The sequence below is a fragment of the Sus scrofa genome, chromosome 12 (genome assembly GCF_000003025.6).
Source record: "Sus scrofa isolate TJ Tabasco breed Duroc chromosome 12, Sscrofa11.1, whole genome shotgun sequence".
In the NCBI taxonomy this organism is placed as follows: Eukaryota; Metazoa; Chordata; class Mammalia; order Artiodactyla; family Suidae; genus Sus; species Sus scrofa.
This window is the reverse complement of record NC_010454.4, coordinates 15,578,458-15,605,157: the sequence shown is the minus strand read 5'-3', so window position 1 is coordinate 15,605,157 and position 26,700 is coordinate 15,578,458. Positions and strand designations below refer to the sequence as shown.

Sequence of the window (26,700 nt, the reverse complement as noted above, 5' to 3'; positions counted from 1 at the left end):
AGTTACGCCGTACTGTTCCAGGGTAACATGAAGTAATAACACCTGACAGGAATGTTTTGAGAATCAAGTTAAATCATGAATATAAAAGCACTTTGTAAGCTGTAAAATGCCATGTTAGTAAAAGATAGAACAATATGCAATGTAATTATTATGTAAATCTATGCAGGAGCAGTAAGATTTGGGGGAAATTACTTCATAGCTTTCATACTTAGGGTAGTTTCATTTTTGCATTTCTTAAATGAGGGAAATAATACTCATTAAGCCTCATACTTGGCTAAGGAGAAAATGAAGTAATTTTTTAAAATTTTAACTATAAAACACTGAACAAATGTAAAATATTAATAATGAAGCGACATGATAGCCTTATTGGAATATACCGTGAAACTATCTTGGAACCAAAAAAGAAAATGTCTAAACTGACCATTGGAATCTGTTCTGAGGAAGATTATTAAGGAGTAGGAGGTCCTGTTCATTTAGTGACTTTCCTCTGAGCTAAACAGCATACTAACAAAGATAGATTGCTTTGTTTACCCTATAGTGATGGTGTCCTCAGAACAGTATTACTGATGGCAGAAGCCAGTGCAGGCAAGTCAGTATGTATCATTTTTTTCACAAAGGACAAAGTATTGAAAGTGATATTAATCTGATCACTATGTTTTTTTCTCAGTAGTTTCTGGGGTATTAGGATCTACCTTATAAATTCCATCATTAGGTTCTTCCCTTGTATGTTTGTAGAACTTTTGAGAGATCGAGATTGAGAGTTCTGGATCCTTCTGGAGAACAGTAAGAAGAAAGGGAAAACCAGGGAAAGGTTTCGGGAGTGGAGTGGCTTAATTAGATGTCCATGTTAGCCTACAGCATGGAGAGTAGATAATGTTTTCTTTCTGTGCCTAGAAGAGATTTCTGTGTCTCATTAACTAGCCTCCTTAAGTAAATACAAGGCTTGCCTTTTAATTCACAAGCCATGAACAGTCTTCTGTGTGGCTTGATCTTTAAGCTTTGCTTTTAGAGTTAAAGCTTTTAAAGCATACATTCTGTGATATACGCTTTTTTTGCAGAAAATAACTTACAGTAAAAATTATTTGTTGTTTGAGCTTAACCCCCACACTGGCTGGGGTTATATTATTATGCATATAATACAGTTTCCTTACTCAAAGAACAGACTGAGAATCTCAACTAAAAACAGAAATGAGTTCCTATAGAAGTAATAGATTCACACCAAAATGAAACTTCATTGTGAAATGACTATAGATATATCTAATATAAAAGGTTCTAATACAATTCTAGCACAGGATCTACATATTTCTTGAACTGAGAATGAGACAGTTAAAAATTGTCATGCCTAGTTCTAACTAGGGAGACTTCTAATTCAGTAAGCCTGGGGTGGGATTCAGTATCAGTCAGTTTTGTAGGGGAACTTTTTTTTTTTACATTCCTCAGGTAATTCTGCTTTATGCACAGTTTAAAAAAAAAAATCATTGCTCTAGTAGATCAACATCATTTTATAAAAATAGTGGAGATTACAAAGAAATTGAAACTCCTCCCTCCTCTAGAGAAGAATTATATAGAAGAGAAATGGCATGGATTTTAGAGCTTATTGTGTTATTAGGAAAAATAAGTTTCTAATATTATTCATATGATTGAAAAGATTTACTTGGTTGCAGAGTTCTGAGAATGTCACTTACCTTGGTTGAATTAAATGTATGTTTTACGACCTGCTTATAGCATTTAAATTAAAATCAAAACCTGGATTCAACACATATAATTAAATACAAGAGATTGCATCTGGAAATCATTTTGAGATGAGTCAAAGAGCCTTAATATTCTCATATGCAGTGATCACATTTTCCAGTCAAGTTATAAAATGTATATCTTTAATTTTGGCTGAGAGAATAGAGTTGAAGACTCTATGTGTAAAGAATTTGAAATGCTTTTTTTTTTTAATTTAGCCTTTAAAAATGTCAAGTTTGGAGTTCCCATCGTGGCTTAGCGGAAAACAAATCTGATTAGTGTCCATGAGGACGCAGGTTTGGTCCCTGGCCTCGCTCAGTGGGTTAAGTATCCGGCATTGCTGTGAACTGTGGTGTAGGCTGGCAGTACAGCTCCAATTCGACCCCTAGCCTGGGAATTTCCACCTGCCATGGGTGCGGCCCTAAAATGACAAAAAATAAAATAAAAATGTCAAGTTTATCATTAGGACTCCTTCAGGTAATTTAGTGACTGATCAGTTACTGTTTTGAAAAGGATAAAATTTCTTGAGTATTTGGAAAAAAAAAAATATATATATACTTTCATTCATTATATCATTAATCTATTTGAGTAGAAAGAGCTTTAAAAAGTAAATTTTCATTAAATTAGGTAAACTAGTATATATTACCACCAATCTTTGGTGATTATTCATTCCTTCCTATAAAAAATATGAAAAGGTAATTATAGGTATAAGAATCATTCAAGGTACAAAGTGATCTCGGGCTGTAGTCAGTTTCTACAGAGAAATGTAGGTTTATATTAAATTTTTATCTGTTTTATTTGACAAACTTTTAGAATAAGCTATTTCCTTTACATTCATTTTCTTTGTCTCTGAGCAGCCATCTATGTATCCAAAAAAAGCCCTACATATTTGCATTAAGAACTTCACTTTTATTTCTCAACTGTGGAGATTTTTTTTTCCTTCACAAAGAAAATCTTAGCAAGACAAAGTTCCAAGCCTTCAGAAAAGTTTTATTGATTAAAAGCAGCAAGGAAAAGTTGATTAATAAAAAAATTCCTCTCTTAGTTTTGGCAATGATAAAGACTACTTGTCACTATAAATTTCTTAGGCAGAAAAACTGGCCACAGTCTCTGCTCATGTGAAATTTATCAAGTTTCACCTTAATTATAGAATTATAGAATTCTTTATCTTACAAAGCGAAAACTAACAGAACCTAATAGATGTAAAAGTTGTGTATGTAGATTTTTTTCTTTTTGTCATCAAAGCATATGTTTTGCCTTACAATGTATTTTACTTTAACTGCTGCTCAGTTTATCTTTTTTTCATTTTGATTTTTCAGACCTCAGCAATCACCCAGCGGATAAGTCCCTGTTCTACTCTGACCAGCAGCACTGCCTCTCCACCAGCCAGTAGCCCCTGCTCCACCCTCCCACCAGTCAGTACAAGTGCAGCTGCCAAGGACTGCAGCTATGGGGCTGTCACTAGTCCAACCTCCACCCTTGAAAGCAGAGATAGTGGTATTATTGGTGAGTTGGGTTTTATATTATCATTTTATACCTTTTTTTTCTTTTAAAAATAATCACAGAAGCTTAATTAAGATTTTCAAAAATTCTGCTTTTGAGTTATTGAGATTTATATAAAATGTGTTCTTTTTAATGATGCAGGAGAGAGAGATAAAGGGTAAACAAAATGAGAGGTATCACTCCTTACGTAACCAGTCCTTTAAAGATATTATCTGATAAAAGAAGGGGTGAATAGAAGAAGTTCTTTCTACTTCATATAAATTCACATGCATCATCTGTCTAGCAAGAGAAGTGATTCAGAAAAAGTTCACTCCTCACCAGACCAGTAGAGTTTCTTGCTAGTTCTCAGTTCTTCATATACTTACTGCCTATTGCATACTTGTTAAGGGGAGTCAGTCACATGGAAATGAGCAAAGTTTGGGGAAACAGAAGAATCTGAAGAAAAGAAAACCAAGGCAGAGCACAGAATCTTGGGCACATTAGATTGAGCAGGGAGTGAGAGGTGGGAGAATGAGCCAGTGGATGGAGGAAAAGGAGTAGTCAGACAGACAAATTGGGGCACTATAATATCACTGCCAAGGAAGGTAAGACTTTCAAGGACAGGGTGAGGGAGAGGCTGGTCAACAAATGAGAAGAGCTGAGGAGGCCAGGCAAATGGCAATGATTAGGAATGAAGAAAATAAAATATATTTTCCTCATATGGCTTCCTTCTCAAGATTATCAAATCAAAATATTTATTTGGGAGTTCCCGTCGTGGCGCAGTGGTTAACAAATCCGACTAGGAACCATGAGGTTGCGGGTTCGATCCCTGCCCTTGCTCAGTGGGTTAATGATCCGGCGTTGCCGTGAGCTGTGGTGTAGGTTGCAGACGCGGCTCGGATGCTCGGATCCCGCGTTGCTGTGGCTCTGGTGTAGGCCGGTGGCTACAGCTCCGATTGGACCCCTAGTCTGGGAATCTCCATATGCCGCGGGAGCGGCCCAAGACCAAGAAATAGCAAAAAGACCAAAAAAAAAAAAAAAAAAAATTTATTTGTTTAGGTGTTGTGGCAGATATTAATGCCATGTCAACTCAGCCTATCTCTACTGCTTAAATGAATATATTTAATCTCTATCGACATGTGAATTTATTCATTTTAAATAGTCAATAAAAAGAACATTTTTATAGCAGATACAGGACACAAAATCAATACACAAGAAACGGTTGTATTTCTATGCCTTACAATAGCATCAAAAAGAGTAAAATACTCAGGAATAAATTTAACCAAGGAGGCAAACAACTTATATACTAAACACCACAATTTATTGCTGGAGAAATTTTTAAAGACTTAAATAATTGGAAATATATCCTGTGTTCATGGACTGGAAGGTTTCGTATTGTTAAAATGATAATATTTCTCAGAGCAATCTATAGAATCATTAAAATCCCTATCATAATCCCAGCAAAGTTCTTTGCAGAAATTTAGTAACACCTATTCTAATATTCATGTGAAATCTCAAAGGACCCCAAGTAGCCAAAACAATCTTGGAAAAAGAAGCAAAGTTGGAGGACTCACATTTCCTGATTTCAGAATTTATTACAAAATTCCTTAAAGTCAGGATTCACCTCTAATTTTTTTTTTTTTTTGCTTTTTAGGGCCACACCCATGGCATGTGGAAGTTCCCAGGCTAGGGGTCGAATCTGAACTACAGCTGCCAGCCTACACCACAGCCACAGCAAGGCAGGACCCCCAACCCACTGAGCAAGGCCAGGGATCAAACCCACATCCTCATGGATACCAGTTGGATATATTTCCACTGTGCCACATCAGGAACTTCCTCTAATAATTTTTGTATACCCTCAGTTTCTAGCATAATAATTTCTCATTTCTGGTTTCTTTATAAAAGCCTTTATGAAGATATCATTAAATAACTAAATATTTTATCTAAATAAAATACATAGAGAAATGCAATGTGATGAAAAATAGCCTCTTTTCCTAACCTCTGACATAGTTTATAGAAGATTGGAATTATCTATTTCTTGATGATTTAGTAAGACCTGCCATTAAAATATTCTGGACCTGTTATTTTCTTCATGAAGATTTTTTAAACTACCATTTCAATGAATTTAATACTATAGGACTTTAAAATTTTTCTTTCTTCTTGAATCTGTTTTCTTTAGTTATGGTTTTCATCTTTTACAAATTTATTGATATAAAGTTGTCCCAAATACTTTCTTCTATTACCTACCTACCTACCCAAGAACACAAGCTAGAAAACTGAGAGGAGTCCTTGCCACCTACCTTCCCCCTGTATTTCTTACCCCAGGATTTTTATTTTCATCTTTTCTAGCCTTGCGCCTTGGTAGTCCTCATTATCTTAGACCTAGGTTAATACAAATCTGTTCTCTCTGCTTTTTGGCTTGTCCTTTTTGAGTCTGTTTTTCACATACCCACCGAAGTGAATTAACTGAAAAGCAGTTACTGCTTTGTTTCCATTATCTGTAAGATGAAGTGAACTCCCTGAAAATCAAATCCAATCAGACCATTCCTTTGGCTCCCATTTACCTCGAAGATAAAGCCTAGGCTCGCCTGATGTGGCCACAGCCAGTTTCTCCAGCCTTTAATCCCCCTACTTCTAGCCTTGTATATATTATTCTAGCATCATTATATTATATTGCTACCTGACACATTCCAGTTTTTTTTTATGTGCATGCTCTTGTTCACATTGATCATTTGGCATTTAATCTCCTCTCTCTCTCGTATTTGACCAACCCCTACATATTTTTTAAGATTCAGCCTCGGTACTCTGCCATCAGTACTGCTGCTACTACCTCTCTTCAGTTCTCCACTCTTAACTCCTATCCAGGACATATAATTACTCTGTGTTCCCTGTAATACCTGTGCATATCTGTATCATCGCTTCTCATACATGGTATTATAATTACTTTGAGAGCCAGCTTTTCACCCTTAGACTGTTAATTTCTTATTAGCAGAAACAGTGCCTTATTCATCTCTGTCTGTAGCACCCAGTCCCATGGACTGACATGGGATAGCATAGTAGGTGCTCAGTAAATGTTTATAAAAAAAAGCTTAAGGGTGGAAGGGTAGGGGATGAAGGACTGACCTGGCACTTTAAGCTACTTTTTTGACAGTGTTTATAGTGACCATTGAGTACAAGATGGAACTTTATTAAATTTTTAATAAATAGTAAAGGTCAGAATTCTCCACTGACTAATTTTATTCTCTTCAATTCTCCTTATGATTAATTTTGGCAAGATGGCTTTTATAATCCCTAGCCACATCTCTTCCTGGCTTCTTCTGTTTATATTTTTCGAGTGTCTGTAACTGCATGTCACCTATATTGCTGTACATAAAAAAATAGCCTTAGAAATATGTTCATTCAGGCAGAAGGGATGGTGCTGACAGATCCAGACATAATCCAATTACAAGTGGGTACTTTTCAGAATGGAAGCTTAACATGTCAGTGAATGGTCAGAGTAAATATTCATAATGTTCTGAAAATTAAAAATGAGATCCTTCTTTGACTTAGAGCAGACAGTGTTCCTCTATTTTCTCTTCTGATCAATTTCCAGACTTGTGTTTCTTATAAAAATAAGTGCCTCTGTGGATAATAAAGCTAATTTGAAAAATAATGAACTTCCATTCTTTCATGTGTAAAAATACTGAAACAGATTTGCTTCAAAATTATGAGATAAGAAAGAGAATAATACTGCTCATAAAATTACTTAAGACTACAGAGTAGTTATCAAATTATAGATGAGCAGCTTATCTTGAAAAATGACTTGTTTCCCTTTATATTTTTTTAATGCAAGTCGAGTTGGAAGAAAATTGTATGTGGCACGAGTAATAATAGTCAATGATATTGTTGTTACTTTGGAAATCTCAAGGCTGGCCTACTTTAACTGTTAAATATGTTTTGTTAAGTATCTTCCCCTCGGATTATAGAAACATCGGCTTTTCGAAAGTAAATATTGCTTACATTATTTCCAACAAAAACTTCCAAGATAGTCTGTTGTTTATTAATGCTCCATATTTAAATCTTGCCCCATCATCAAGAAGCACTAAAGCTAGTAAATGAACTAATTTAGATTATCTATTTTTAATTTCTTTATGTATCAGTCACTGTAGGGTGAAGTCCTTTTGATTACATTTTGCAGTTAAAAGTGAATTTTAGCCATCCCTGTGCCTGCCTGTAGCACTCTCAGAGCATGCCAAAATATATAAAATTCTAGTTATGAGCATCCGAATACTAGAAATGCAGACTTCCTGAATTTTCAAGTATGTAAATATAAAATTTTCTTTCTAGTATTCTGAAAGATTGTAAATAACTAAATGTAGACTTCTTAGATTCTCTGTGGTCTGGATTCATCCCAGATGTGATTTAATTTCTGTCAGAGAAAGCATTCTCCGCTCCAATCATAGCTTCCCTCTCCTCAAACTGACAACCTTCCTTAAATATGTGCCGAAATATCACTGACATGATTGTCAGGTAGTTACAAAGTCGTTTTACACATTTACGGCTCTTTTAATATCATTGGTATAACTTTAATGGTATAATGGCCTTATGTATGTACCTAGTTAGATACCATTAACTACCTATAATCTCCTATCAGCCATGTATACAGTTTCAAGCAAAAATCTTGATAGTCATAAGCTTTGTGAGATGTACATCATTTTTCTGTCCTCTTCTTTTTCATGTTAAGCTTTAATAATGGTCTGTTTCGGTGTGGTATTATATAGCAAAACGAATTTAAGCATGGATCCATTTTGTTTCTATCTTTTGTTTATCTGATCACAGTTCGTTCCAAAAAGGTATAGTTTTTTAATTCCCTCTTTTAATCACATCTCAGGATTTTTTTACTTTGGGTTCTCGTTCATTGCCAGATTTGGTCCTCTGTCCTTTAGCCTTGTATCATTTAACACCTACAAAGAGGAAATGTCTACCACTTTGCTTATACTTCAGGGATTATGTTTTCCTAATGTTTCACAATAGTAACTGAAAAGCAGAATCAGAAAATTCTAATCTGGAGTTCCCACTGTGGTGCAGCGGTATTGGTGGCATCTTGGGAGCACTGGGATGCAAGTTCAATCCCCAGCCCAGCCCGGTACAGCAGGTTATGAATCTGGCATCGCCACAGCTGCTGCTTAGGTTGTGACTATAGCTCGGATCTAATCCCTGGCCCCAGACTCCATATGTCGCGAGGCGGCCAAAAAAGGAAAAAAAGAAAAGAAAAGAAAATCCTAATCAAAGCCCCTTGCTCCTTCAGTAACACATTCCATAGAGTGTTATATGTTCTTCATGTGTTCCAAATTGTCACAGAGTCATAAAATGAACATAGATACTTTGAGTTATTTTTTCACATTTTCTCCAACCTCTTTTCAGAAATGTGCAGGCATATATCTTCACTATTAAGTTTTTCCAGTTACTCTGCCTAGTGGTTCTTGTCATCCTTCCCGCTTCTCTAATTACTTAGCACTACGTAAATTTCAGGTAGCTCTAAGGTTATAGTTATATTGCATGGCATGTTAGTTAAAGAAGTCTGGACACTACCCATTAAAATGATCAGGGAGACCAAACAGAGCGTTTGTCTTGCATCACTGACCTAACTGATGTAGTAATGGTAATAGCAACAACCATTGATTGAGTACAAACTCTGGGCCGGGCACCATTATTTAATCCTTAGAATGATCTTATAAGAAAATAGTTGTAAAAATTTCACAGGATCAGAGAATTAAAAGGATACGTAGGACTCCACAAAGGATGCTAACAAAGAGCTTTTAGTAAAGGTACAGTCTAGCAGGCGAAAGAAAATGCAGGCGAGCACAGAGGACCCCAGACACTTCCAGGTGCAGCTCTCCAGATTCATTCTTAATCATATAGGACGTACTCTGTCCCCAGAGTATAAATCACTAAGATTTGTATAAGGAATCTTGGTTTCAGGAGAGCTCCCCAAAAGTTTACAATGAAAGTTGTTACGCCCCTCTAGTCACATAGCCAGGCCAGGCTAAGTACTCCAGGTGTAAGCTGTCAATAAACAAATAGTCCTGGGTGCTGCCAAGGGAGTTTCAAACTTTAAACAGCAAATTATAAATCATTAGTTATCCTAGTTGACCTTGTTTTGGCTAAGAGTCAGTACCAGACTTCCAGTTATCCCCAGAGATAAGCATAGGCTGGCCCAGTCTAGCTGTAAATTACCTCTATCTTACATAATCGTGTAATAATCGTTCTTAGACTTAGAAAACTGAGATTCAAAAATAATTGGTCCCAGATCACATAGATATTAAGAGGCAAAGCTGAGATTCAAGTTCATGTCTATATGACTTCAAAACCCATGGTCCTAATTGTTACAAAACAGTGCATTGTTTTAAAATAATTACCAGGAGTTCCTGTCGTGGCGCAGTGGTTAACGAATCCGACTAGGAACCATGAGGTTGCAGGTTCGGTCCCTGCCCTTGCTCAGTGGGTTAAGGATCCGGCGTTGCCGTGAGCTGTGGCGTAGGTTGCAGACGTGGCTCGGATCCCACGTTGCTGTGGCTCTGGCGTGGGCCGGTGGCTACAGCTCCGATTCGACCCCTAGCCTGGGAACCTCCATATGCCGCGGGAGCAGCCCAAAGAAATAGCAAAAAAAAAAAAAAAAAAATTATCAGAACAGATGACCTAAGATGTTTATCTAACATTAAAAATTTAGTCTCTATCAACAAAAGTAAAGTAGTGAGTCTGAATGAGAATTATGGCTGTCAGTTTTTAAATATTATCGATGATAAGCAGATGTGCTTATACCCATATATATATATATACACACACACACAGTGGTGCTTTTTATGGTATGTAATTTGTTCTTCAATAAAACTTTTTAAATATGTGGAGTTAATTTTATTCACAGTGAGCCTGTTTATAAACAAGCCTGTAATTCCTACTTCCTCACACTATCCTCTGGGCCTATATGGCAGTATAAATAGAAATGCCATGTAAGCAGTTCTTTATACTGAGGTAGCAATTTTTTTTTTTCTAGATCAAGGAAGAAAAATGGAGAAAGTCTCAGAAAAGTCTCTTTATTACTTACAACTCAGTATTTTCCCACTATTCTTTGTTCTATGTGGGAATGACTAGGTCTAGAGAATTAAAATAGAGATAGATTAGGTCTAGTGGAAAACAAATATGTATGTTTTTTATTGGGGGCCATGTCTTCCTCTTCAGCTTCATTCATAGAAACTATATGATAAGGTCTCACCATAGAGGAATGGTTGAGTAAAAAGAAGACACTTCATAAAATTGAATAATATGCAGACATTAATATGTTATTTTTAAAAATTGTATTTCTTTTTTTTCCTGTGTATGGCCTTTTTTGCTACACAATTATCCTTAATCTGGGATTAAGGGACCTATCTTGTTCAGCAGTATGTTCTGACACATACCTGTTGCGCAATAAAAAATGTATTAGATAGATAGGTGAATGAAATCAACTAAAAGTCACTATATTCTGTAAAAAGGGCCAATGAAGCAAAAATGTGCAAAATTCCTAAGTAAGAGTGGTTACCCAGAGAATTGCACTTCTAGTATTTTGTCTAGAACAACTCTAGTGAGTTGTCTGTTTTCACTCTTTCTGTGTCCCAGTGATTCTGGATATTGAACATCCAATAACAAATTTATCCATCCTCTCAGTTGTATTTGTTGATCATATAATATGTGTTAGGGACTAGATACATTCCTCTCTAGTGAAAAAGGGCAAGGAATTCTTTGGGTTTGAAAAACAAGTGAACTATGTAATAACAGGTTTGGTTTATGCAAGCAGTAGAATTTTGGTGCAAAATCAGTGTCCTCCTTGTCTTTATTTTTAAATACCATGACCATAGAAGCCCTTCCTTAGTATAAACTTTATCATGGAAATAATAAAATAGGTTCCATAGGCCACTGAATAATTCTGTCTTTGAACCTTGAATTAACTCAGTTCCTCAAATCTTTTCACCACCAATGAGGACGTCTCATAATTTTTGTTGATAGATCCCATATGTCTGAAAAAGTTTTCAGCATCACTTCATTCATTATTCATAGTTTATTTCTCATTTTTAATTTATCACACATATATCATATGTATGTATATATTATATTTCTGTCTGCCATAATTTCTGTTCAAAATGAGATAACCAGTGTTGTCACCCTTGATATAATTCTAGCTAAGTTTAAAGAAGCTTGATGTTTTAGTTAACTAGCTGTCAATAAACATTTTATTTATAAATTATTTGAAAAATTGAAAATAGTGCAACCATATTACTACCTTCTCAGACCTTCAAAGGTCAGTGTTTGGAGCCAACTGAAAGTGCTCATGGTTTATCTGGAGAAAGGGGGTATATTTCTGGAATATACACCAGGGTATGACCACACTGATGCAGCTCTGATTTGGGCCCTAAAGATAAAAACATGTGCTGGGACACAAGGAAAGAAAGAGAGAGAGAAAGGAAGGAAGGAGAGAGGAAGAAAAGAAAGAAAGAGAGGCAAGGAGAGAGGAAGGAAAGCAAGCAAGAGAGAGATGGAGGGAAGAAGAAAGGAGGGAAGGAAGGAAGGGAGGAAAGGGTTAAATAACAGACATTTTACGTGTAGACAAGTCCTCTGGGAAACAGGAGTTAGCAGTCTCCCGCTTTCAGCATACTAACCCTAGCAGCTGTGTGAACTCCAGGCTTCTAAGAATTACAAAGCCAGCTGAATCACACATCTTCACATCAAATGAAATTATACTTCAGTTAAATTTTACTGAAAGAAAAATGCTTAAATATATTTTAAAGTAATGAGACAATTTCCAGAAATTAAAATAAAAAGCATCCATCTGTTTAGAGAGACACATACACAGATAATAGAAGTATACACCTATATACTCTCACTGAACACATGTGGAAATTATAATTTAAAATATGTTGTAGAATCCATAAAACCTCATTGGGGAAGGTATAACATTGTGTGCGGTGGCGAAAAGGTCAGGAACCATAGAGCTATTTATGACCGAAGGACTGTGTATATGAAATGAATTTTTAATTAAAGTGAGTAGTTTTCACCACATATCAAAATAATGGAACAACTTAATATGACTTGAACATTTGAATTAGCTTTAAGAATACATAGCCCATGGTTCCCAAGATTTTTACCAACAGGCTGCCTTAGCATAGATTCCTTAGAGAATAGAACCCACAACAAAAGGTTGTGTGGTAGCACTTTATTAAGGGAATGCAAACCAAGGAAGCAAGAATGAATGAAAGGAAGAATGAAGCATGAAATGAAGAAGAGTACATGTAAGGAAAGGAATTACAGAGCAGGCAGAGGTTGATTGCTTGGTCCTGCTCAGTATCTTCAGAGAGACCAGCTGAACTATGGAGAGGGATTAGGAGATTTTTCTGGTTGTTCCCTTCTCACATGGGTGTATTAGCCCTCCTAGGGCGTTATTTCCCCTGCTCTTCCTATTGTATGAATCCAGTAGAGTAGCCCTGCTACAGATCACATCTCAGTGAAAAGAAAGAAGTTCAGGCACAGAGGAGAGGGGCACTACAGGCATTGTTTGACTTGTGCCCATGATCAACACAAAGGACTAGGAGCAGCCCCTGTAGCCAACCCCTTGGTCTAGAGTAGGGATGTTAATAACAGGGACCCAACTCCAACCCATGGCAACCGTTCATGACATTGCTAGGGCCACTGTAGCCAGACAGCAGACAGGTTGGTATACCTAGTGCAGCCCAACCTTTGCACTACATAGGTCTGTAGTCCTCTCTGTGGCTTCTGGTCTCTCCTAGGAGCATGATGCTATGATAGTCTCAATTCCTTCCTGAGAGAAGACCAAATCCAGTACTTTAAGGAGGTAGCCAGTTGCAATCTCCCAAAAAGACTTAGAAAGGGTTTGTAGGTGTTCCCATTGTGGCTCAGTGGGTTAAAAAAAAATCCAGCTAGTATCCTTGAGGATATGGGTTTGATCCCTGCCTTGCTCAGTGGGTTAACGATTCAGCATTGCCGCAAGCTGTGGTGTAGGGCACAGATGCAGCTGGATCTGGCATTGCTATGGCTGTGGTGCAGGCCGGCAGCTGCAGCTCCAGTTCGACCCCTAGCCCAGGAACTTCCATATGCCACAGATGTGGCCCTTAAAAAAAAAAGAAAAGAAAGGGCTTGTAAATGAAGATTAAGTCCCTGTTGTTACTGGTCCTGGAGCCCATAATATATGCTCACCGTCTCCCTCTTATACCCATTTCAGAACAAAGAATATCAAAATAGATTTCAGAACAAAGAAGGATGCTCTGTAAAGGAAGATCATTTCATAATGATAAATGGGTCATTTCCTCAAAAGGAAATAACAATTCTAAATGTTTATGCACCTAGTAACAGAGCTTCAAAATGGGAGAAATCCGCACACATAGTCAGTGGTTTGGGCACTCATCTCTCAGTCGTTCATAGAACAAGTAGGAAATCAGTAAACATATATAAGACCTAAACAGTCGTATCAACCAACTTACTTCACCTTATTGTTATTTATAGGTCAGTCCATGCAACAAGAACAGAGTAGAGATTTTTTTTTTTTTTTTTTGTCTTTTCTAAGGCCGCTCCCACGGCATGTGGAGGTTCCCAGGCTAGGGGTCTGATCGGAGCTGCAGCCGCTGGCCTACACCAGAGCCACAGCAACATGGGATCCGAGCCGCGTCTGCAACCTACACCACAGCCCACGGCAACGCCAGGTCCTTAACCCACTGAGCAAGGCCAGGGATCGAACCTGCAACCTCATGGTTCCTAGTCGGATTCGTTAACCACTGCGCCACGAGGGGAACTCCAAGAGTAGAGGTTTTTTTTAGGTACACACAGAAGATTCATCAAGACAGATCATATTCTGGTTCATAAAACTAATCTCAATAAATTTAAATGTACTCAAACTGTAGAAACTGTGTTTTCTGAAAAAGAAAGGAAGAAAGTGTGAAAGAAAGAAATTCAAACCAAAGTAAACAAAGTAGGAAATAATAAAGAACAGAAATTGGTGAAACAGTGCTGGTTCTCTGAGAAAGTCAGTAGCAATGATAAACCCCTAGCCATATTAATCAGGAAGAGAAGAAGATGCAAATTACTAATATCAGAAATGAGAGCGAAACATCTCTACAGACCTCACAGACATTGAAAGGATGACAAAGGAATGTCATGAACAACTTTGTGCCAATAAATTTGACATTTTAGATGAAATGGATCAACTCCTAGAAATAAACTACCAAAGCTCGTTTGAGAAGAACCTGAATAGCTTTAAAGCTGTTAAATAGAAATTGAATTTGTTGTTTAAAAGGAGAATTTTCCAAAAGAAAACTTTCAGACCAGATACCTTGACAGGTGAATTCTACCAAACATTTAAGGAAGAAATAATACCACTTCTATGCAAACTGTTCCAGGAAGCTGAAGTGAAAGGAACACTTTATGAGGTCAACACTATGCTAAGGCCAAACCAGACAAAGACATTACATGAAAAGTACACTCCAGACCAATATCTGTAGAACGTAGACATAAAAGTCCTTATTAACACAATTCTAACGAATTGAATCCAGCAAGATATAAAAAGGGTAACAGGGACAATGTATAAAAAGAATAACTCAGGACTCAGTGGGGGCGGAGAGCACAGGCATCTTTGAGAAGGCTGGTGGTGACTGCCTCGCGGATGAAATTGACAGGGATGTGTGGCCACGGAGCTGGGCTCCCTAACGTCAGTGAGGACACAGAGACCAGTTGGCAGCACTTAACACTCAGATACAAGGACGGTGTTTTACCTTAAAGAGCAGCAAGGCTGAAAGACAACCCAGGTATCTTCCTGTGTCATTCATGTTCCCTTGTTATTACAAAGGCCAGAACTCCAATTAAATTTCCAAAGAGACCTCATAACCTTGGGTCTCCCTCTTTTTTAACAATAGGTACATTTAAAAGGTAAGAGCATATGAACTAATATAAAAAGTCTCCTGAAATGATATCTTGTTTTATAATTATTGCAAAGATTTTTATAGTTTAGATTTCAGATGTTTTTCGTCTTTCCGTTTGTAGGGGTGATGAAAATTTTCCTGTTTATAATTAGTGGTAAGACGAAATTCTGGAAGCCCTTTCAGCTTTTGTTTGATTTCACTAAGGGACTTAGGTGTAGAGGGTCAGAGCTGCAGAGGAAAGGACAGCTCTTCAAGAAGGCCGTGTAGGGAGTTCCTGTCATGGCTCAGTGGTTAACAAATCTGACTAGGAACCATTCGATCCCTGGCCTTGCTCAGTGGGTTGAGGATCCGATGTTGCCGTGAGATGTGGTGTAGGTTGCAGACGCAAGCTGTGGTGTAGGTTGCAGACTTGGTGGCTCTGGCGTAGGCCAGCGGCTACAGCTCTGATTGGACCGAAGGCCATGTAGTAGTTCCTTTATTTAGATTCTTTCTTCTACATTAGCTTCTGCTTAGGGACTGTTTCCTGTTTTCTAATTCTTTGTTATATATAAAGGGCCAAGAAATCATTTCAATGAGGAAAAAATAAAGAATAAAAAGAGTGTTAAGATCTGTTTGCTCTCTGGCAATCCATGAAAAGTACATAAATTCCATTTTGATGAAATTCTAAAGTTTTTATCATTAATAGGTCCTAGCTGTCAGTTCTTTACCACTGATGTATAAATTTGTGTAGTTCATTTAAATAGAGTTGTTAAAGTAATTAGAAAGAAAATATGTGAGAGAGTGTTGTTGTCTTTTGGTGCCAGTGGTTTAAACTTCATGATGGAGATAAAATGATCATCAGTTACTTTTAAAAAATAATGTTACATGTATTCTCATTAGCTAGTCATTCATTTGGATATTAATAAGCAGATTAATCTCTAAGTTTGGTTTTCTTTCTCAGTTGAGTTTACTCTCTTTTTCAGCTACATTGACAAGCTATTCTGAAAACATGGAACGCTCAAAATACGTTGGGGAAAGCAGTAAAGAATTGGGATCTGGAGGAAACGTAAAACCTTGGCAGTCTCAAAAATCCAGCATGGATTCCTGTTTGTATCGAGTAGATGAAAACATGACAGCTTCCACCTATAGTCTGAATAAGATCCCAGAAAGGAATTTGGAAACAGTTTTATCGCAGTCAGTACAGTCTATTCCTCTTTATCTTATGCCACGGCCAAATTCAGTAGCAGGTAAGTTTTGGTTTTTTTTCAATCACTGTTTTACTGGCATATATATTGAAATGAAGATAAATTCTGCTTTTTGCAGTATTTAAATTTTTCATTCATCTTCTTTGACTAAGCTGTTCTTTTACATTTGGGTAATATGTGTATCTTTTTGAACCTGGAGGAAGGCTCGTGTTCCTTAAGTGATTGTTTAGTTCTGCTCTCAAAATAGAAATATAAAATAAAAACGCACATAAAATTAGAAACAGAACCTATAAATTGTCAAAACTGTTAAAAGTCTCTTCTTACACTAGAAGTCTTTGAAAGGCTTTCAATTTGAGAGTATAATTTTTAAGAAATTTTTAATTTTAAAAAACATTATTAAATGGAAGCATATTTCAGTAGAAATTGTATTATCAGAAATCATCATCTATGGAGTTCCCTGGTGGCTTATTTGGTTAAGGATCTGGCATTGTCACTGCTGTGGTGTGGATTCAGTCCCTGGCCTGGAAATTTCTGCATTCTGCAGGCACAGCCAAAAAAAAAGATAATATTTTTAAAATAAAGTAAGTAAATCATCATCTGTAGTTTGAGAGAGGGGCAGGCAGGCAAGAATTCAACTTCTCCTTTTGAGGAGCTCAATATTTTCATAATACCCTGGCTATTCCATATCTTTAGGAATTCCATATTCATATTTTTCCATAGTAGAATCACCAGGTACCTACACTCTTGAAGAATAACTCAAATACCATTAGCAGTCAGAATGGTAAGGGGATGATACAGAAGGTTAAGGGGCTGGAATATGGAGCTGTTATTCTTTAGCAGCCATTCGGATTGATGTCAAGGGATTTTTTTTTTATACACAGCTAAGGTGCTACTTAATAATTCAGACCAGGACTTTTGCGGAATAGTTGGGCCTGCTGACGTTGTCAAAACGCATCATCATCTGGACTTTGTCCATGCTGCAAAATCAAAGTTATGTTTGTCTTTCTTACTTGCCTGATGAGTGCCTGGATAGCTTTATCTCACTGACACAAGATAATAAAATAGTTATTATAATCAGAGCTCTTTATTTTCCAGATGTAATTATTTATGTTATGCAGATGATAGTGCAATGCTTCTCGCCTTTCCACTTTCCCTTTTGTATCTTTCCTAAACCATTGCTCTTTGTTCCGTCCTCTGGGAGATCATCCGCACCTGTCATCAGATGTGGTTATGGGAAGAATGGCTCATCCAGCAGATCAGTAACTGCAGAAGATTAAAATTAATTTTTCAAGATTATTCACTTTTATATAATGACAGAAAAGTTTGTCTCCTAGGTTCTTATTTAAATATGTTGATCCGGAAGTCCCCGCTGTGGCTCAGTGGAAACGAACCCAGCTAGTATCTATGAGGATGCGGGTTCGATCCCTGGCCTTGATCAGTGGGTTAAGGATCTGTACTGCTGAGCTGTGGTGGAGGTCGAAGTTGCAGCTCAGACCCCATGTTGCTTTGACTGTGGGGTAGGCTGGCAGCTGTAGCTCTGATTCAACCCCTAGCCTGGGAACTTCCATATGCTGCACCTGCGGCCCTTAAAAATTAATTAATTAATTAATTAATCCATAACTATGATGTCTTTGTAGAATCCTAGAATGCTGTGACTTATGAGGAATTGCTAGGCAAATTCAGTCTATCCAGAAGAGAAGCAATTAAATCTTCGCTTACATAAAAATGGGAAATGTAGCTGCCAACCTTAACGGTATATTCCAATTTACTTCGTAACTAAGCAGTGGTTTCTAAGAGAATTCTAGCTCTGCTATTTGAGACGGGCACTGAGCACTTAGTTGGAAACTGAGGAATAAGCTTCTCTTGTTCTCTTTTTAGTTTACTGAAGAAATGATAAAATACTTTGCCCTTCTTGAGATAAATGTCTTTAGAGGTTTATTATTTTACCCTATGAAAATACGAACTTGAGGAGTTCCCGTCGTGGCGCAGTGGTTAACGAATCCAACTAGGAACCATGAGGTTGCGAGTTTGATCCCTGCCCTTGCTCAGTGGGTTAACGATCCGGCGTTGCCGTGGGCTGTGGCGTAGGTTGCAGACGTGGCTCGGATCCCACGTTGCTCTGGCTCTGGCGTAGGCCAGTGGCTACGGCTCCGATCAGACCCCTAGCCTGGGAAACTCCATATGCCGTTGGAGCGGCCCAAGAAATGACAAAAAGACCAAAAAAAAAAAAAAAAAGAAAGAAAGAAAAGAAAAGAAAATACGAACTTGAGGTTTTACAAAAAAAAATTGTTGAAGACTGATAACCCAGATAAGAATCATCCCTCACTGTCTGTAAAGGTTACTAACACTGTTGCTTTCCAAAAATTGGCTTAAAGCGGCTGTCAGAAGCAGCAGGACGTTACCAGTCATTTCTCTAACTAATAGATATTGAAGAAATGGACTATATAGAACCTAGGTTTCTATACCAGATATTTTAATCACCAGGTAAAAATATAATTTTAAAGATGTTTTTTTAAAAAAACTTTACAAAGCAAGCAACATTTTTTCAGGCAAAGAGTACATTCTTTCAGTATATTGATTGTAAGATTTTTTTTATTTAGAATTTTATCCCATAAGTGCTAATATTCTAATTATTTAATGAAATCTCTTAAATTGTGGTCAATTTTAGGGAATTATTATGCAATTTGTGAATTTTTCAGACTTCTACCTCTTGTGTATTTTTTGCAAACTACCCCTTAGCAACTTTACTTGCACTTGTAGGCATCAACATAACCGTGGCAACAGTTGTACTTTAGTAAGTTCTTACATAGCCGTTGGAAGAGTGACTGAAGCAAATATTAAGAATTTTGGGGAGTTCCCGTCGTGACTCAGTGGTTAGCAAATCTGACTAGGAACCATGAGGTTGCAGGTTCAATCCCTGGCCTCGCTCAGTGGGTTAAGGATCTGGTGTTGGCTTGAGCTGTGAAGTAGGTCGCAGACGCAGCTTGGATTTGATGTTGCTCTGGCTGTGGCTGTGGCTGGCAGCTACAGCTCCTATTAGACCCCTAGTCTGGGAACCTCCATATGCCACGGGTGCAGCCCTAGAAAAGGCAAAAAGACAAAAAAAAAAAAAAAAAAAAAAAAGAATTTCTGGAGAATTACAGAAGGAAATTCTAATTGGCACCCATTGTTATTTTTGTAACCTACGCAGCTACGGTGTGACAGATGCTGTAATACAGTATTTATAAAGTACCATAGAAACACATTAGAAGGAAGCATCAAGCGCAAAGGGAGAGAGTAGAGAGGAAGAGAAAACATCCCAGAGAAGGTTGAGTAAGAGTGACTCTGAGGAGAAACAAGAAGTTAAAGGACTTAGCATGTAATTGGTACTTCTGCATGACTAGGACCTGGGGTACATGGAAGGAATGGTAGAAAATGATGTTGAAAGGGATACCAAGGAGCTTATGTACTCTGATGGTTAGTGTTGAGTTTACTTTGTTGATAGTGAGGAGTTTAAACAAGAGCCATGCTATCACATTTGCAGCTCAAAAGAATGACTACGTATCTGTCTTTATAAGAAAGATTGAAGGACGAAAGCCTGGAGTTCAAGAAAATAGTTAAAAGCCTCTGGTATTGTGCAAAATTATAGTGAATTGAATTGCCAGACTATATAAATAGAATTGAGAGAGTGGTTTGAGAGATTGTCTTCTTTTTCACCTTAAAAAATAACTTTTATTGGATTTTTTTTTAACACAGAGAGCTACAAAGAAGAAAACAAAACAAAAACTGAGCCATAATCTCCTTGCTCAGTGGTTCCTGCTGACATATTCTAGAAATTAAAGAATCACATATTACATAATACATACAAAATAAATTTTCAAATTCAAACCAAAAAATACAAAAGGAAAAGCCACTCTCCCCTCTCTGCTTATTAAAAGGTTAACATTATGATTCTTAAATATATAATACATATAATATCTGTATTACATATATAATATACATATTATATATCTGCATGTGATTATAATATATGTGAGAGATGTATGAGGTCAGAAAATCAGGATTTATACAAGAAAGATGAAAGCATATGTTCTTACACACATGTACACAAATGATCATAGCAGCTTTATCTGTGATGGCCACACATTGTCAGCATCTGAAATGTCCTTCAACAGGTGAATGGATAAACAAATTAAGCATATGCTTATAATGGATACCACCCAGCAATAAAAAAAAATATATACTCTTGATACTGCAACAACACATAGGAATCTCAAAATAGTTATACTGAGTGAAAGAAGTCAGATAAAAAAGAGTACATACTATGAGTACATTTATATAAAATCCTAGAAAATGAAAACTAATCTCTAGGCGCAGGGTACGTCCCTTGCACTGTAACCATCTGCACATGCAGGTACCACCTAGCCCTCTTTGTATTATTGCCCTGTGGGAATTGGGGCTCAGGTAACCGACACAGATGTTGATATTCTGGCTACTGCTATTGCTCTGAGTAATAAACTGTCTTTCATCTCTGACCTAGATGTCTCCTGTCTCCTTCAGCACCCAGACTTGTTAGCTTAGAAGTAGGATAAAATAGCGCATCTTTCATAGTTCTTGACAATGAAATACCACTTTAACCATATGTGGAAAATTAAAAGGAATGTCACTGTCAAGTGTTAGTGAGGATATAATGTAATTGAGATTGTCATATATTGCTGATGGGAGTATATTAATAAATTTGTATACTACCACTTTATAAAGCTGCTTGTCAAGATCTATTAAAGATGTTTAAAACTATATGTGCTTGTTATATATATATATATATATACATACACACACATATACATATGTACATATATACATACATATATATGTATAAATTTATTGAGCTAAATGCTTATGTACTTTATGTAAATTATACTTCAACTTTAAAAATTATATATAGAGTATATATTTAGACTATTGTCTTTCTAGAAGGGTTTTCCCTTGTGTTTGTTTTAGAAATAGCAGTCCTAGGTGACATAATTAGATCTTTGAAGAAATACCTATTTTTAGTGTTAATTAAAAATATCTGAATACCTTTAGCAACTGGATAATTTACTTAAAGTTGTTCCACTTATTGAGAGCATAAACCAAGGATCAGTACCCAGACTGGCCAGAAATTATTCAAATTGCCACCTTAGTTTATAGTAGCCTAGATAAAGCTCTGAAGCATCAATCTCTGTGTAAATTTTCTTTATCCTTTTTTAAAAACAACTATATTGAGCCATATTTTATGTTTCATAAAATGCATCCATTGAAAAATTAATTCACCCAATTCAGTCATTTTTAGTATATTTACAAGTTATGCAACCTTCATCATAAATCAGTTTTAGAATATTTTCATCATCTCAGTAACATTTCTCATGCCTAATGTCATTTTTATTCCCACCCCTAGCCCTAAGCAACCATTAATCTTCTTTCTATCTGTATGAATTTACCTTTTCTGAACACTTCATAAAAATGGAGTCATAGAATATATGGTCTCTTGTGTCTGGCTTCTTTTACTTAGCATAATGTTTTTGAATCTCATCTGTAGCATAGTACGTATCAGAAGTTAGTTCCTTTTTTTGTTTGTTTGTTTTTTTTTTGTCTTTTGTCTTTTTAGGGCTGCACTCACAGCATAAGGAGGTACCCAGGCTAGGGGTCAAATCAGAGCTGTAGCCCCTGGCCTACACCACAGCCACAGCAATGCGGGATCTGAGCCACATCTGCAACCTATACCGTAGCTCACAGCAACACCAGATCCTTAACCCACTGAGCAAGGCCAGGGATCGAACCCACATCCTCATGGATACTAGTCAGGTTCGTTAACCACTGAGCCACACTGAGAACTCCAGAAGTTTGTTCCTTATTGCAAATAGTATTCCATTGTATGTCTGTCCCTCATTTTATCTGTCCATCCACCACTTGATAGTGAGGTTGGTTCCATCTTCTAGCTATCGTGAATACTACTGCTGTGAACATTCTTATGCAAGTCTTTGAGTGGACATATATTTTCATTTCTCTTGAATAGATACTTAGGATTGGAAAAATTATGTTTAACTTTTTTAGAAACTGCCAAACTGTTTTCCAAATTGGCTGCAGCACCCAGTGTCAAGGGATTCTTCTTTCTCCACCTCCTCTCTACTATTTGTCTTACCTCTTCTTATGGTTATTCTAGCAGATGTGAAATGCTGTCTTGTGGTTTTAATTTGCATTTTCCTAATGATATTAAGCTCATTTTGTGTGCTTGTTAGCTGTTCATATATCTTTTTTGGTAAAATAGCTCTTCAGACCTTTTGCACATTTTTTATGGATTTGTCTTCCTATTATTAAGTTAAAAGAATTTGTTGTATATTCTATATATGTCTTTATCAGAAGTGTTTGTAAACTAGTTGTGGCTTAACTTTTTGTTTCTTATAAATATATTTTGAACACAAAAATTTTGGTAGCATCGATTTATCAGACTTTCTTTTAGGGACCATGCTTCTAGTGTCATTTTTTTCTTTATCATTTTAATAGAAAGTATACTGTTTATATCAAGTATTATAAAACAGTGATTTTTCTTTGTTGTTAGAGTTTGTTTTAATTCAAGTACTGGAAAATATTTCCTTAAATACTTAAATGTTTTCTACCCTCCTACCTTCCCCCATGTTAAAAAAAATAAAAGGGATAATATGAGTCTAAATTATTATGCCTATACACCTTATTTATTAATTTTTTTTCATCTATCACAGTGGTCATCTCATAACACTGGCTTTTCTGGCTAGTAGAGATTTTCATATTCTTAAGCAGTCCTGATCATATTTCTTCAAAAGAAGAGTAAAATGTAAATGCACGATCAGAAGCTGGATAGATGTCTGGAGAGTAGGATTTTAAACTGTTGAAGTAGCACTTAATGGCCATGTTGGACAAAATACTTCATCAGAGAATTATTTCTTGTCAGTGTTGAAGTAATACAAACACACTACTATTGCCTACAGGTCAAGTCATAGGTCAAGGAGTAGTTTGTATTGAGTTATTTTTTGTATCTGGAAACCATGGTTTGAGTATCTTCACATAGAGGCAGAAAAGTAAACCAAATGACTTATTTATTTTCAAAATTTAATAAATTATAAGTTAAAAGTGTTTCCAGAATGTAGAAAGATAAAATTATTTTCACAGGGAATTAGCCTGCTATCTGTATAATGTATGTTAATATTTGATAAGATCACAGCTTCTAGTAGCTTAAGTGATTAGATACCTAAATCAGTTTTTAAAGTAAATTTTATTAGCTCAGGAGGGTCTTCACTGCTCATTTTAGCTCTATATATACATATTTTTCTTTACTTTCTACCGTGTATATAGAAGTGGTTCCCCAAACTAGGGGAAGATAAATATTCACATCTCCTTGATGAATAGGAATAATTGAAGATGAGATGAGCTTGAAATAGGGAAAACATTCAATGTATTTGTACTTACTAAATTGTTCTAAACGTATGAACAGTGGGAGGGGAAGGTGATGATGCCAGTAATAAAAGGCTTTGTTCAAACCCAGCTTTTAAATTTCTCTTCTTAGTATGAGTAATATAATTATTTACTTTGAAGAGCAAATAATGTTGAATAATGATATGAAAATACCATTTGCATCACTTTTTTTAAAAATCTAGGGGATTGTTAGAGTTCTCGTCGCAGCAGAAACGAATCCGACGAGGAACCATGAGGTTGCTGGTTTGATCCCTGCCCTTACTCAGTGGGTTAAGGATCCGGCGTTGCCATGAGCTGTGGTGTAGGTCGCAGATGCAGCTCGGATCCCCTGTTGCTGTGGCTCTGGTGTAGGCTGGCAGCAACAGCTCCGATTCGACCCCTATCCTGGGAACCTCCATATGCTGCGGGTGCAGCTCTAAAAAGACAAAAGAAAAAAAATCTAGGGGATTGTTTAAGTGGTCCTTGCTCTGTTCCCACATGGGAAAGAGAAGCATCCTCTTTAGCCTGAGCTTCTCATTGACATCTTTATAGGACTCCATCTGTCAGGACCAGGAAATGGTCAAGGAATCATTTAAAATCCTTGAGGCTGCTGTTGGATTGAACTCTAAAGAATAAAACTATGTTATTCCATAAAATCTTTGATTTTTTAAAAGATTGGAAAGGATGTGTGGCTTTTATAACACTTGTGCTTAGAGGGGATAGAGTCAGCACATATGAAAATGTTTATAGTGATTTATTTTTTTAAATATTTTCTGAGCTTCTACTCTCACTATGACATAAATGGAAGAAATAGATGTAATAAAATTTTTTAAACAGCCATGTACTTTTTATTACTAAAATAGAAGTCTGATTAATATAAATATGTTGGTCAATTAGATTTAGCTGTATTCTTTTAGAAACATAAAGACTCAAACAAGTGAAGTCAGAAGTTAATGTACCAATTAAAAGCTCCATATACTACATATGAAGGTCATACTATTTACTGAAAACATAAAAACTTTTTACTTGATTGATGAAGTGACTAAAGTTGAGTTTGGGCAGTCTAGCATTAAGGCTTGGATTCTTCCTGGAGGAGCTTAGTTTTCTGAATATAAATTTAAATTTGCACCTTTGAATTAAAATTCTAAAATATGAAAAATTAAAACTATCTTTTATTGTTTTCAAAATATAAATCACTATTGCATTTTTTTTATTTTTAAAAAATCACATATTTATGGTTAAGCCTGTTGTGTTGAAGTAGAGAACCCTTGTGGGTCTGTGGTTGCATGGCAGAAATTATCAGAATAGACTGTCTGTGGTCATCCTTGATGTCTTCAAATGAGATTGGAGGGATGTGGAAGCAGGAAATGTTCGATTGCAACAGCTGCCCTCCGTGCTTTGTGTGAAAATGAGGAGTTATCAGGGAAATATACAAACGACAGAAGTCAGTTAAAACATAAACTCTCACCATCTACTTGTTAATGTTTGGAGCCGCACATTTTCCTAAGAAAAGGATCTTAAGAATCAGGTAAATGCAAAATGGGAATCCTGTGGGGGGGGGGAGGTTAAATGAATCCAATCAGAAACTATAATAAAGATTTTACCAAAAAAAAAAATCAGAAATTGGGTTTTTAGCAGTCAGACTGTTGGCTTTATGAATCAAGGGTGTAAAGGCCAGCAGAGTGGCTTCTTGCCCAGGCTGCAGCAAACATAAAGTGTCATTCCAAGCTCCTTGCTCAGGTCAGCCAGAATGGCAATTGTGCTGCTAAAATCTGTTTGCATTAGTGCAACTGATATAAGAAGAAATGACTTAAACTGATTCTAAACTCTATAATAATATAGAGTTACCTTTGGAATGTTTTGTACCAAATGTTGTCTGCTGGATTTTTTTTCTGCCCACTTGCGTATTAAATTCAAAAAGTATGTCAGTTAAATGTTCTGTAAATGAGTCAGCTGTTCCATTCTGATGAAATCTCAGAAAAATATATGCTTCCTTTTTCCACTTCCCTCTTCCCTTTCTGAAAACAAGGCTTTTTAATCACATAGGTTTTATGGGTTTTTTAAAAGCATTTTCTTTTCACAGAAAATTTTTACTATTGATTTGTTTTTCCTATTTCTTCAAATCACATTAGCTTACCAATTTGCCTTATATTTGTATCTGAAAAGTGTTCATTATAGTATTAATTTAACTTCACAGAATTGTCTCAAAAAATTGCTTTGATAGTTTCACAATAAGATTCGCACTATGAAGTGGGAATGTGTCTGTCCCTCTAGATCTGTCACTGGTGTATAGGATGATGAAGTACAAGGCATTGTTGCTGCAGCCACCTTCTTCATGCTTAGCTTTCAAATAACCCAGTGAGACAAAACCTAATTTGTTACTTGTTGATTATTTAAATATATCCCAAATGCAGTGTGTCTGTGAAATATAGTTACAGTCAGGCAAACATTTGTTGAGTATATGCTGTACATGCCAGGCACTCTTCAAAGTACTTGGGAATTATCAATAAACAAATATTCTTACCTTCATGGAACTTACATTCTCACCAGGAAAAGTAAAGTAAACATAATAAAGAAGTAGTTTATGTAGTACAATAGGAAGTGATAATGTGTTACAGGAAAGAGTAAAAGAGAAGCCAGCAGTACCTGAAGGATGATTATAAGCACATCACTGGAGCCAGGCATATTACCAGAGTGATGTCTGTCAAGCATTAAGCAGAGCAGTGGGGAAGGTGAGAACAGAGCTAGACAGATTTCTAAATCTAAGTAGAACTAGCCTGAAATTTAGTTCTATATGGAGCATTATGCGCAGGGTACTCTTATTTACACTGAAGGAATAAGGCTGTCAAAGATGAATCAGACACTGCCTTCTTGTCCTCAAGAACCCGCTGTAAGCTTTAAGGGAAGACAGCTGTTAA

The 26,700-nt window shown here is 36.5% G+C and overlaps 1 protein-coding gene across 19 annotated transcripts in view; it reads left to right on the top strand.

Annotated features, from left to right (window-relative positions):
* TANC2 (tetratricopeptide repeat, ankyrin repeat and coiled-coil containing 2) overlaps positions 1–26,700 on the top strand; it is a 365,248-nt gene that overhangs the window by 208,674 nt on the left and 129,874 nt on the right. For 18 of the 19 annotated variants that reach the window (XM_021068126.1, XM_021068124.1, XM_021068122.1 and 15 more), the window contains 2 exons: positions 3,051–3,237; positions 16,115–16,378. In XM_021068126.1, coding sequence (XP_020923785.1) covers positions 3,051–3,237; positions 16,115–16,378 — 451 coding nt within the window. Of the gene's footprint in view, positions 1–3,050; positions 3,238–16,114; positions 16,379–22,086; positions 25,311–26,700 lie in introns of those variants that run through there. The other variant, XM_021068139.1, reaches the window with a different exon arrangement.